The sequence below is a fragment of the Mobula birostris genome, chromosome 10, assembly GCF_030028105.1.
Source record: "Mobula birostris isolate sMobBir1 chromosome 10, sMobBir1.hap1, whole genome shotgun sequence".
Lineage (NCBI taxonomy): Eukaryota > Metazoa > Chordata > Chondrichthyes > Myliobatiformes > Myliobatidae > Mobula > Mobula birostris.
In genome coordinates this window covers 118702580-118716726 of record NC_092379.1, presented here as the reverse complement: position 1 = coordinate 118716726, position 14147 = coordinate 118702580, and the positions used below count along the sequence as shown (strand labels likewise).

Genomic DNA, 14147 nt, shown 5'->3' with positions numbered 1-14147 from the left:
AAGAAGCTGTTGATTGTGTGCCTTCAGGCTTCTGTACCTCCTTCCTGATGGTAACAAAGAGAAGAGGGCATGTCCTGGGTGGTGGGGTTCTTTAGTGATGGATGCTACCTTCCTAAGGCATTACTCCTTGAGGATATCTTGGATACTATGGAGGCTGGTACCCATGATGGAGCTAATTTTACAAGTTTTTGCAATTTACTTCGAACCCACCCCACACCAGACAGTGATGCAGCCTGTCAAAATGCTCTCCTGTACATTCGTAAAAGTTTAAGCATTTTAGTTGACAAACCAAATGCCCTCAAACTCCTAATGAAATATAGCCACTAACTCGCCTCCTTTATAGCTGCAACAGTATGTTGCATCCAAGTTAGGTCCTCAGAGATATTGACAACCAGAAACCTGAAATTGCTCTCTCTCGCTACTGCTGACCCTTCTAAGATTTGTGTTCCCTTGTCTTCCCCTTTCTGAAGTCTACAATCAGCTCTTTGGTCTTGAAGCAGATGGGATAACTTCATTCACCCTAACACTGAACTGATTCCACACCTATGGACTCAACGTGTTCTCAATATGTGTTGCTTAATTATTATATTTTTAAAAAATTTTTGTATTTGAACAGCTTGCTGCCTTTTACACATTGGTCGTTTGTCCATCCTGCTGGGTGCAGCCTTTCATTGATGAATCTCAGTGTTGTATATGGTGACATAGATGTACTTTGATAACAAATTCATGAACTTTGTACAACATTGGCTTCATTAGAATCCTTGGAATTTACTGAACTGGAGTGGAAGCAAGAACATCAACAGACCTTGATGTCAAAATAGCTATGGATGAAGTTGATAAATCATACAGCAACAAAAGGCCCTTCAGCCCACCAAGTCTGTGCAGACCTTAAAGCTCCCAATTACACTAATCCCATTTTATTCTCCCACACCTTGCTTAACTTTCCCAAATAGCAGCACTCAACCGCACACTTGTGGCAATTTACAGGGCCAGTTAACCTCTTACCCCACATGCCATTTGGATGTGGGAGGAGTCTGACATGCCTGGGGGAAAAGCCAAGCGGTAACAAAGAGAACGTACAAACTCTGTACAGACAGTACTAGAAATCGTGACTGCAGCCGAGTCAATGCAGCTCCACTAGCAATGCAACTATGCCAACTGATGAGTTTTGAATATTAGTTAATAATCTTTTCACACAATTTAATAGAATGTATGGGTTTATGTGGAATGAAATCATGCTTTATTTATAGAGTGATGTGATCAGGGCATGTCTTACATATAATGGAAATCCAGGCAAACTACCATTTAACTGAGTAACAATTAGTGAATTTAAATTAAATACAGAACAAATTAGAACACTACCAATAGCACTACAGAACTATAAAACTGTATTAGTTATCAGAGGAATTTGTTGCTGTGTTCTTTTGATTGATTATAAATGAACAATTTTACAGACATCTAGTGCAGATCATGGACTACCTTCATTCATTGCTTTAGAAGGTTGCACATTCCAAATCTTAATTTTCATTGTAACATTGAAGACAATTGTTGATGCTTTCAAATTCTTCCTAATTCTTGTTGAAGTAGTGTTTAATGGCCAGAGAAGTGCATGGAACTGACGGCAGACAGAAATTTTGGAAACAGTTTGCTACCTCAATTAAGCAACATAGTCTCCCAAATAAATAAAAGGGAATTCCAGCTATTTTCTCAATGTAGTTTTGGCTCTTTACAAGTTGTCCTAAGTAAACTGCTGCTCTGAATAACTAATATCCCAATTAACAGGACCCCACTATAAAAAAAAAAGTGGTGTTTGAGACAAATCTATCAAACTTTGATCTAATAATTATTTATTTCTGTACTACCATGTTGAAAACTTGTTTTGGTAAAATCAATTAAATGCACTATCAGAATACAGAACAGTATAGCACAGTACAGGTCCTTTGGCCTATGACATTTTGCCAATCCTTTAAGCCACTCCAAGATCAATCTAACCCTTCCCTCCCACTGTTATCCAAGAGGCAAAGTAACAAACTTCTAGATCTGTAGTAGATTGAAAAGCATGATTCTCTTTCACTGGTGGATAGTTTTGGAATTAGGTGTTCCACACTAAGAACAAATACAGACCGTCCCAAGTAACAAATGGGGTCTGTTGTTTTTTTTTCCAGAAAGAGGTGGACACAGCCTTTTTGTATTTGCAAGCTAGCTGTCTTTTGCATATTGGTCGCTTGTCCATTTTTGTCGTGTGCATTTTTTAAAAATTGATTCTATCATGTTTTTTATTAACTTAAATGCCCACAAATAAAAGTTTCTCAGGATAGTCTGCCAAAACATAACACAATTCCAATATCCTTTTGTTAATGCACTTATAAAGTTCCTTTATATTTTAGTACATTGATTAATGAAGTTCCAATAATGCACAATCAGCTACAAATTAATCCATTAAGCAGCATGCCCTGAAATTAAATTTAACTAATTTTGGATCCAAGAGTTTCAACAGTCTGGCTCCTTTTTGATTAGGTTCTTTTGTAGATATTTCCTGTTTGTAAAAAGAAGGAAAAATGATCAGTTGGAAAAAGAGCATTCAAGTTTCTATACTAAAAAATGCAGAGTTATTTGTTAACCTTTATAACTTTTTGAGATGTTCATTTAGAAGCATCAGTGGATTCTGATGTTATTAATAAACAAGTTAGGTTAAGATTCTAGAACATACCTGATCATTTCCTCAAATTAGATTCCTCACAGATAAATTTTATAATGCGTTGTTTCCACTGCAGAGGAATATATGCTCGAACTTTCAGTGAAGCTAAGATTAAAAAAAAATCTCTCAATTTATTTTGACATTAGATGTCTACTGTTGTTTTAAACCATAGTACTGCACACCCAGTGAGAATTTCATTTAAAAAATTTATTTTGAGATATAGCACGGTAATAGGCCCTTCCGGTCCAATGAGACCAGACTGCCCAATTACACCCAAGTGACCAATTTACCATTAACCCTTCTTTCAAATGCTGGAGGAAACCCACACAGTCACAGAGAAAATGTTCAAATTCCTTACAGACAACAGCAAGAAATGAACCTGGGTCACTGGCATTCTAACTGCTATGCTATTATGCTGCCCATTGTTACCTGATGCCAGAAATCAACCCCACGCATTTGGTCCAGGCACTAGCAGACAGGTGGTGACTCGAGGCAGCAGCTCCAAGTGGCAGATCAAGTAATGCAAGATCCTTATTTCACAATATTGAACCAATTCACCATCGAAACAAGGAGCAGAATGGTTAGCCTTTTCCTCTGAGCTCTTGGGGAATTTGTGCAGTGAATAAATGAGAGACACTAACTCCAGGGTCAAACACCAATATTTGCAGTTTTTGAGGATGTGGTTGAGTCTGCTATTCCAGAGGCCAATCAATAACCTCTAGGACAGTGACAAAAATGATTGCGGATGTACATCAGCGAGGGAAGGAGGGGGAGGGTTAGCAGAGGGATAGAGGCTGGTTGATGGTTGGCAGAACCAAATAAAGAAGGTATGATGGGCAGATGGAATGAGGTATGCCCATGTAAAGAAAAACACCAGGGTGGGGCTTATCTGAAATAGCAAAAGTCAAAGCTCATGTCACAAGGCTACTCACAAGGAAACAACATACTGTATAACCAATACTTCATTTTGAAAAGTCTGGATAATTTAAATTAACAGTAGTTTCATCTGAAAGTTTGAAAACTGAGAAGTCCTTTTGAGGTGTAATCAAGTGAAATATGTAGTATTTAGCAAAGTGTGATTACATGGAAATATTAGAATCATAGAATACTACAGCATAAACAGGTCCTACTGCTTACCAAGTACATGCTGACTAGTTATTATTCTGACTAGTCCCATTGATCTGCACCTGGACCATCACCCTCCAATCCATGTACTTATACAAACTTCTCTTAAATAGTGAAATCAAACCCATATGGCTTTAGTGAACAAAAGTGACTTTCTGTGGGCTGAAGAAAATTGCTCCAAAATTCCTCTTAAATATACTTTTGAATTACTTCTGCTGCAATTTGCAGCATGTAATTTTCCTTTTAAATTGCCTCAATGACCTTCAGATCTCATGATTGACTGAAGAACTTGGACCAGTCAGGCAAGGCACCTGTAAGACTTGGCACCATGGCTAAAAGTGTGGAAGGAGAGGGGGAATCCAAGCCAGGATGAAATTCAAGAGGGATGAAGCCTCCTCTACCCAGCATCTTGTTGGTAAACCTGCAGTCACTGGAGAATAAAATTAGGGATCTGAGGGCAAGACTGCTGTATATGAGGCAGTTGAGATTAATTTCAATTGTCTTTAAAAAGAACTTGGTTATCTGCAGACATGCTGTGTTTTATGGTTAATTCTCTTTGCTGCTCGGACGTGCTGGTTCTGTCAAACTCATGCCCTCCCAACTTGGAACACCTAACAATCAAATGCCATCCATTCTTTATACCTCAGGAGTTCTGCTGTGTAATCCTGACTGCAGTGTATACCACCAGCAGTTGACTATAATCAAACACTCTCAAAACTGCAGAATGCCATCTACAAGCAAGAAACAGCCCATCCCAATGTATTTCAAATTATAGTCGGAGACTTTAACCAAGCTTGTTAGAAGTAAACCCTGCCCAATTATCACCAGCATATAACCTGCTGTGCCAGACATCGCAACATACTAAAAAGGTCTGGGGCTGGCTGGTGGTGCAATGACATCAGTGTTGGACTCTGGAATGGAGGTTCCCGGGTTCCAACTCAGTTGGGTCCGCTCCCGAGTACGCTTTCCATCTGTGCTGGGTTGAGTGTCGAGATCTCAACTCGACCTCATAAAATAAAGGAAAAAATGCTGCGAAGTGTCTGTGTGGGGAGTGGAGTGCTACAGTCTCTCTCTCTCTCTGTCTCTCGGTCTGTGCCTTGTAAAGGCATGATAAAGACATTGTCCCACCATCATCACACACGCACGGACGCACACATAGATGCACATGCATGCACGCACCAAAAAGATAAAGAAGGTCTACCTTACATTGCTTAGACTGCATTTTGATAAATCAGATTACTAGGCTGCCCTTCTCCTTACCTGCATACAAGCAGAGCCTAAAAAGCAGGGCTCCAGAGATTAGAACAACTGAGAAGTGGTCATGGGAGGCTGAGGAGCAATTAAAGGATTGCTTTAAGTCACTGGACTGGGCCACGTTCATGCACTCATCTAGAGATCCGAATGAATACACCATGGTTGTAACAGACTCCATTAAAACAGCTGTAGATGTGTATCCCCACTAAATCATTCATAATCTTCCCCAATCAGAAGCCCTGGAAGAACCATGACATCTAAAATCTGCTGAGGGCCAGATCAGAGGCACTTAAGGCTGGAGACCAAGGAAATTCTTAGAGGTGCCAGTATGATCTCCGGAAAGCCATCTCAGGGGCGAAGTGGAAATTCTGGACTAAATTTGAATCAATGAAGGATGCTTGACAGTGGTGGAAGAGCTTGAATGCTATCACCTCCAACAAGGCTAAATCAAGCAACATGTGGCACAGTAGTGCTTCAACTCCAGATGAATTTAATGCCTTCTATGCTCATTTTGACCATCAGAACATGGAGAAACCATCACAAACCACCACATCCCCCAATGATCCTATGATCTCCTTCTCCAAAGCCGACATGCAGGCTACCTTCAGGAGAGTTTTTTCATGGAAAGCATCTGGTTCAGATGGGGTACTTGGCCATGTCTTGAAGACCTGTGCTGACCAACTGGCTGGTACATTCAATGAGATCTTCAACCTCTCGCTTTGGCAGTCTGTAGTACTCACCTGCTTCAAGGAAGCTTCAATCAGACCGGCACCCAAGAAAAGCATGGTGACCTGCCTCAACGACTATGGCCCAATTGCACTTACATCCACAGTGATGAAGTATCTTGAGGTTGATGATGAAGTGTATTAGCTCCTGCCTTACAGGCAACTTGGATCTGCCCCAATTTGCCTACCAGAGCAACAGGTCCTCAGTAGATATCATTTCATTGGTTCTTCAGTCTAGGAATATCTCAACAGCAAAGATGTATAAATCAGGATGTTCTTTTTCCAACTACAGCTCAGCATTCAATACCATTATCCTCTCAAAACTAATCAATAATCTCCAAGAGCTTGGGCTTAATGCCTCCTTGTGAAATTGAATCCTAGATTTCCTTACTTGTAGACCGCAGACAGTTCGGATTGGCAACAAAATCTCCTCCACGATCTCCATCAACACCCTGCTCTACTCACTTTACACCTATGACTGTGTAGCTAGGTATCGCTCCAATGCCCTATTCAAGTTTCTGATGATACCATTGTTTTGGGCTGAATCAAAGGTGGTGTTGAATCAGCGTGCAGGAGGCAAATTAAAAATTTGGCTGAGTGGCATCATAACAACCACCTCTCACTCAGTGTCAGCAAGATCAATTAACTGATTATAGACTGCAGTAGAGGGAAACCAAAGGTCCGTGAGCCAATCCTCAATTGAAGATCAGAGGAAGACAGGGTTAGCAACTTTAAATTCCTGGGTGTTACTACCTCAAGGGATCTGTGTTGGACCCGGCATGTAAGTGCAATTGTGAAGAAAGCATGGCAGCACCTCTACTTCCTTAGGAGTCGACACAGCTACATGAAACACTGTCGTAGGACAGATCAGATTCCCACCACCCAGGTTATGCTCTCTTCTTGCTGCTGCCATAAAGTAGAAGGTACAAGAGCCTCAGCCTCATCACTGAAATGTTCCTATAGTCAATTATCTCATTTTAAGAATCCATCTCATTTTATTGATATTTATTGCTATTTACTTATATTTGCACTTGCAGTTTTTTGTCTTCTGCATGCTGGTTTTCATTGATCCTGAAATAGTTACTACTCTGAGTATGCCCACAGGAAAATGAATCTCAGGACTGTAGATGGTGACATATGTACTTAGATCATAAAAGTTACTTTGACATATCTACAACTTACACTAGCAGCTCATTCCACACTCACACTACCCTGAATAAAGTTCCCTTTAAATATTTCATCTTTCACACTTAACCTATGACATCTAGTTCTAGTCCCACCAAAACCCAATGGAAAAAGCCTATCTATCCCATCTATACCCATCAAATTTGTATACATCTATCAGATCTCCCCATTTCTCCTACATTCCCAGGAATAAAGTCCTAATGTAATAAACCCTTCTCTATGACTTGGGTCATCAAGACCTGTCAAAATCCTTGTACATTTCTGTACTCTTTCAATCTTATTCATGTCTTTTCTGGAGGTAGTTGACCAAAACTGCGCACAATACTCCAAATTTGGTTTCCCCGACTTCTTTACAACTTCAATATAACATCTCAATTACCATACACAGTACTCTGATTTATGACAGGCAATGTGCCAAAAGTTCTCTTTACAACAATCTACCTGTGATGCCACTTGGAGGGAATTATGGACCCGAACTCCCAGACCCCTCTGTGCTACCACATTTCTCAGTGCCCTACAGTTCACTGCACAAGTCCTACCTAGGTTTGCCCTCCTAAATTGTAACACCTCGCACCTGTCTCTATTAAACTCCGTCATTCTTCAGCCCATTTTTCCAGCTGGTCCAGATCCTATTGCAATTTTGATAGCCTTCCTTGCTGTCCACTATGCCTCCAATCTAGGTGTTATCTGCAAATTACAGATCTAGTTTACCACATTATCATCCAAATCATTAATGTAGATGACACACACATCAATGAACCCAGCACCAATCCTTGAGGCATACCAATGGTCACAGGCCTTCAGTCAGAGAAGCAACCATTCACCACCACTCTCTGGCTTTTCCTGTTAAGCCAATGTTGAATCCAATTTACCACTTCATGTGAATGACAACCAACTAAACCATCTGGATCAATCTCTTTGCTAACAGCCTTGATAAAGTCCATGTAGACAACGTCTACTGCCTTTCCTAGTAACTCCTCGAAAAACTATATATCCTCTGTCCATTAGAATACCTTTCAATACTTAACCTACTACTGTACGCCAATGGGCTTGATATCAATTTCCCAGGTTATTCTTACAGCCTTTCTTGAACAATGAAACAATATTAGCTACCTTCTAGTCCTCTAGCACCTCAGCTGGGGCCAACGATGTTTTAAATACCAGAGCTCCTGTAATTTCTGCACTAACCTCCTGCAAGGTCCGAGGGTACATCTTGTTGGGCTCCAGGGATACACCCACCCTAATTTGCCTCAAAACAGCAAGCACCTGCTCTTCTGTAATCCAGATACAGTTCATGATCTCTCTACTGTTGCCTCAGTTCTACAGACTCTGTCAGTCTCCTAAGTAAATGTAGATGCAAAAAAAATCCATTTAAGATCTCCCCATTACTTTCTGCTCCATGCCTAGATGACTGTGCTGATTTTCAACTCAATTAATTGTGCCTCTACTTTTAATAGATCTGTAGAGGCCCTTGGTATTCTCTTTCACCTTGTCTGCTAGAAACCTCATGCCTTCTTTCAGCCCCTAATTTCCCTCTTAAATGTCCTCTTGCATTTCTGATGCTCAAGTGCCTCAGAAGATTAGTTCTACCATGCTCAACCTTTCGGTTCCTGTCTTTGTACGCAGGTTTAACATCTACTTTCCCCACAACCATTCCACTAGATGCTCTGGTATTCTGCTCCCACGTCTCCTGCAAGTCTAGTTTAAGCCCCTCTGAGCAGCACAAGCAAACCATTTTGCAAGGATATTGGCTATCCTCCAGCTGAGGTGTAAACCACCTCATGTGTAGAGTTCCCACCTTCTCTAGAACATGCCCAATAATCCAGAATTCAAAAGCCCTCCCTCCTTAGCCAGGTGTTAAACTGCATCATCTTCCTATTTCTAGACTCACTAGCATGGGGCATGGGTAGCAATCCTGATACCTATCACCCTGGAAACATTGTCCTTTAACTTAGATCCTAACTCCCTGAACTCACTTTGGAGGACCTTGCCACACTTTGATAGTCGTAGTCATACTTTACTGATCCCAGGGGAAATTGGTTTTCGTTACAGTTGCACCATAGATAATTAAATAGTAATAAAACCATAAATAATTAAATAGTAATATGTAAATGATGCCAGGAAATAAGTCCAGGACCAGCCTATTGGCTCAGGGTGTCTGACCCTCCAAGGGAGGAGTTGTAAAGTTTGATGGCCACAGGCAGGAATGACTTCCTATGACGCTCTGTGTTGCATCTCAGTGGAAAGAGTCTCTGGCTGAATGTACTCCTGTGCCCAACCAGTACATTATGTAGTGGATGGGAGACATTGTCCAAGACAGCATGCAACCTGGACAGCATCCTCTTTTCAGACACCACCGTCAGAGAGTCGAGTTCCACCCCCACAACATCACTGGCCTTACGAATGAGTTTGTTGATTCTGTTGGTGTCTGCTACCCTCAGCCTGCTGCCCCAGCACACAACAGCAAACGTGATAGCACTGGCCACCACAGACTCGTAGAACATCCTCAGCATCATCCGACAGATGTTAAAGGACCTCAGTCTCCTCAGGAAATAGAGACGGCTCTGACCCTTCTTGTAGACAGCTTCAGTGTTCTTTGACCAGTCCAGTTTGTTGTCAATTCGTATCCCCAGGTATTTGTAATCCCCCACCATGCCCACACTGACCCCCTGGATGGAAACAGGGGTCACCCGTGCCTTAGCTCTCAAGTCTACCACCAGCTCCTTAGTCTTTTTCACATTAAGCTGCAGATAATTCTGCTTACACCATGTGACAAAGTTTCCGACCGTAGTCCTGTACTCAGCCTCATCTCCCTTGCTGATGCATCCAACTATGGCAGAGTCATCCGAAAACTTCTGAAGATGACAAGACACTGTGCAGTAGTTGAAGTCCGAGGTGTAAATGGTGAAGAGAAAGGGAGACAAGACAGTCCCCTGTGGAGCCCCAGTGCTGCTGATCACTCTGTCGGACACACAGTGTTGCAAGCACACGTCTGCCAGTCAGGTAATCAAGAATCCATGACACCAGGAAAGTATCCACCTGCATCCGAGTCTTTATTAATATCATGGACCACGAGCTCTGGGTGCTCACCCTCCCCCTTAAAAATGCTGTGCACTTGATCCAAGATGTCTGACTAAAAGCAATTTAATGCCAAATAAGATAGTTTGATCAAAGTAGATTGCGGGGTATAGTAGAGAGCGAGGAAGACTAAGTTTGCAGTGGGATTTGGACCAGCTGGAAAAAAGGGCTGAAAAAATGGCCGATGAATTTAATACAGACAAGTATGAGGTGTTGCACTATGGAAGGATCAACCAGGGTAGGCCTTGCACGGTGAGCAGCAGGGTACTGAGGAATGTGGTAGAACAGAAGGACCTGGAATACAGATCCATAATTCCTTGAAAAAAGCTTCACAGATAGATAAGATCGTAAAAAAGCTTTTGGCACATTGGCGATCATAAATAACTGTACTAAGTACAAGATTTAGGATCTTGTGTTGAAATTATATAAGACGCTGGTGAGGCCTAATTTGGAGTATTGTGTGGAGATTTGGTCACCTACCTACAGGAAAGATGAAATGAAGATTGAAAAAGTGTAGACAAAATTTACAAGGATGTTGCCGGGATTTGAGGACCTGAGTTATAGGGAAAGGTTGGGTACGTGAGGACTTCATTCCCTTGAATGTAGAAGATTGAGGGGAGGTTTGAGAAGTATACAAAATAATGTGGGGTATAGATAAGGTAAATGCAAGTATATTTTTCCCCCCGAGGTTGCATGAGATGACAACTAGTGGTCATGGGTTTAGGGTGAAAGGTGAAATGTTTAAGAGGAACACCAGGGAGAAATTCACTGAGAGGGTTGTGAGTGTGTGGAATGAGCTGCCAGTGCAAGTGGTGGATGTGGGGGTCGATTTCAATATTTAAGAGGAATTGCATAAATACATGGATAGAAATTTTCGAGTATGAAGGACTATGGAATGTGTGCAGGTTAATTGGACTAGACAGATTACTGGTTCAGCACAGACTAGGTGGGCCAAAGGGCATGCTTTCATGCTGTAGTGTTCTATGACTCTAAAATAAATGCTCAATGCTGTGTACTGGAAAAAGTGAGAACTGTGGAAGATAGAAATTACTTTCAGGCATTTCTTCTTTTGAATTATTTTGTAAAATAAATTTGACACCCATTATCCTACTGGCTGTAACACTTACTCCAATTACTTTCCAAGTATCTTGCACAGCTAGCTGCTGCCATCTTTTGGGAAAGACTAAATCCTCTTCTAAAGAGAGAGAGAGAGAGAGAGAGAGAGAAAAAATAATACCATCTAGTACAACAAAGAAATTAAGTTTAAGAGAAAATGAACTTAAGTTGGAAGCAGCTAAACTGATTTAAACTAGACTCAATTAAGCAGCACTAAAAAATGGAAACCATTCCATGGATTTTGGTAATTCATTCACATAACCAACATTAAAAATAAATCACTGCTTTCACTATTGATTCATGCCAGCAATTAAAGTACATTATATTTATGTCATATCACTTGCGTATTCCTTATGGCAAGTCAGGGACTTACTAAAGCATGTGCTCAATACTATTTAGTGTTACCAGAAACATTAACTTAATAACTTCAATGCAATGTTGGAACTTTAAAACTATTTCTATATTTGTCAATTACCATATCAAAATAACTGATTAGTAGGGCATTATTCATGAATACATACACACAGTGGCCACTTTATTAGGTACACTTGCTCATGAATACAAATTTCTAATTGGCCAATCATATGGCAGTAACTTAATGCACAAAAGCATGCAGATGTGGGTCAGGGGGTTCAGTTATTGTTCAGACCAAACATCAGAATGGGCAAGAGATGTGATTCAACTGACTTTGACTGTGGAATCATGGTTGGTGCCACACGGGGTAGATTGAGTATTTCAATAATTACTGATCTCCTGGGATTTTCACACACAAGGATAATGTTGTGAGTTTACAGAGAATGGTGTGCAAAGCAAAAGACATCCAGTGAGTGGCAGTTTGTGGGCAAAAAACACCTTGTTAATGAGTGAGGTCAGAAGAGAGTCACCAGACTGGTTCAAGTTGACAGGAAGAGCATCTCCAAATGCACACCACAGCCAACCTTGAAGTGGATGGGCTACAGCAAAAGAAGAACACAAATATACACAGTGGCCAATTTACTAGGTATAGTAAACACCTGATTACTGAGTGAATAAGGTGCAACTGCTCTCCAGTGTACAGAGGACACCGAAATGATCTCACAAAAACAACGTAAATACAGCATGGAGCAGACCCTTTGGCCCACAATATCTGTATCAAACATAGCGCCAAATTAAATTAATCCCATCTGCCTGCACACGGTTACTATCCCCACATTCGCAGCCCGTTCATGTGCCAGTCTAAATGCCTCTTAAATACTACTATCATGTCAGTTTCCACTATCTGCTCTCATACCTTCAAGTTTACACATCTGTCCTGTAATAGGACAGTCAGAACTGTAAACAATAATCCAAATGCAGCCCAACCAAAGGTTTTATCAGCTGCAACAATTGATGTTATATAGGTTAGTAATGCATAGACCAAAATGGTACAATAATAATATTATTATCCTCTATATATTAAACAAAAATTTAAAAACCATAATTGTAGTTTAAAGGTACAGGGAGGCTCTGCCAATGTACCTACCTCATGATCCCAATATTCCCCCTTTCACTGAAGAGCACCACTGTCATGATGTTGCATCTCTGGTAAAGTCTTGCAAAGAAGGTTTTGTTTTTCACAAGCTTCTTGAAATAACTGATCTCTGATTGGGACCAGGTATAATCATGTGCTGGAGCAATCTGCAGAAAATAATCTACTAGTATGTTACTGTAGTTTTAGTTAAGCAGTCTTGCCAACCACTTTGTACCCCACCCCCTCAGGAAAATATCAGATGCTCACCAAAATTTTCTAGATCAATGTGAGCAAATCAATCCAGCCATCTTGTTATTTCAGTTAAAAAGATAACATTCGGCTAGGTCTTCTGAGTATACAGTAACAGACAACAAACTTAGAGTGGATCAAATTATTAGCGCGTTTATTGCTTGCAAGTGAAAGTCTACCTCCAGATGTTAAGTCTTTGATAGGTAGCCCCAATTTTACAGTTCAAAACAGATAATTTTTATATGCTTGTACAATCCAGTAATTCATCCCTTAATTGCACTCCTTTCTTATCTGCATGGGTCTTGAATCAGTCACATTTGTCTTTCATGAGCCCATCTGTCCTTAAGGTTTCTCCCCCTACCCCCCCCAAACAGGTGAGTCCTGTTCTTCTCTGCTTTCAATCATGCAATATCAAAACATTCCCTGCCATAAAACACATACCCTACTATAATTCATATCCCCTCTTGCAACCCTCCCATCAAAACACATCAACAAACCAACAAAGCACTGTGGGACCACACAAGTTCCATTTTGTCACATTACATTTTCTAAAAGTTACAAATTTATAAAGACTTCAGGGTTACAGATACATTTCCACAATGACTATTGCTGAAAAAGGCAACATTTGAATAGCATTTAGAGACTGAACACTACCATTTCTGGGACATGTGTATTTCACTATTATCTGCAGATCTATCTCAACTGAGTCAAAGTGATTTGAAAAAAGCCAGACATAAGCTTACATCTACCACTGCCAATATGCTAAGAAAGAAGTGTGCGGCATTAGAATCTCAGAATCAGGTTTAATGTCACTGACATGTTGTGAAATTTGTTGGGGGCAGTGTTACAGTGCAATACATAAAAATATTGTAAGCTACAATAAATATCTATACAAAATCAAATTTAGTAGTATGAAAAGAGAGCAAAAGTAGTGAGATAATATTCATGGGCTGGTTCATTATCCCTTCAGAAATATGATGGTGCATGAAAAGAAGCTGTTCCAAAAACGTTCTTGTACCTCCTCTCTGATGGTAGTAATGAGAATAGAATATGTCAAGTTTCAAATTAAATTTGAACTTGTGTTGAACCGGATCCTAGATGATGGGGGTCCTTAATAATGGATGCTGCCTTCTTGAGATATCTATCACCTTTTGACAATGGCGGGGGAGGATAGTATCCATGATGGAGTTGGCTGAGTTTGTAACCCTTTACAGCTTTTTCCCTGATC

The 14147-nt window shown here is 40.6% G+C and overlaps 1 protein-coding gene across 1 annotated transcript in view; it reads right to left on the bottom strand.

Moving 5' to 3' along the window:
* Positions 1-1256: 1256 nt before the first annotated feature.
* Positions 1257-14147, bottom strand: part of LOC140203735 (uncharacterized) — a 29308-nt gene continuing 16417 nt past the window's right edge. The window contains exons 7-10 of the mRNA XM_072269768.1: positions 12683-12837; positions 11193-11260; positions 2711-2803; positions 1257-2536 (exon numbers count right to left, since the gene is read on the bottom strand). Of these exons, the coding sequence (XP_072125869.1) occupies positions 2715-2803; positions 11193-11260; positions 12683-12837 (312 nt within the window). The 3' untranslated portion in view covers positions 1257-2536; positions 2711-2714. The remainder of the gene's footprint in view (positions 2537-2710; positions 2804-11192; positions 11261-12682; positions 12838-14147) is intronic.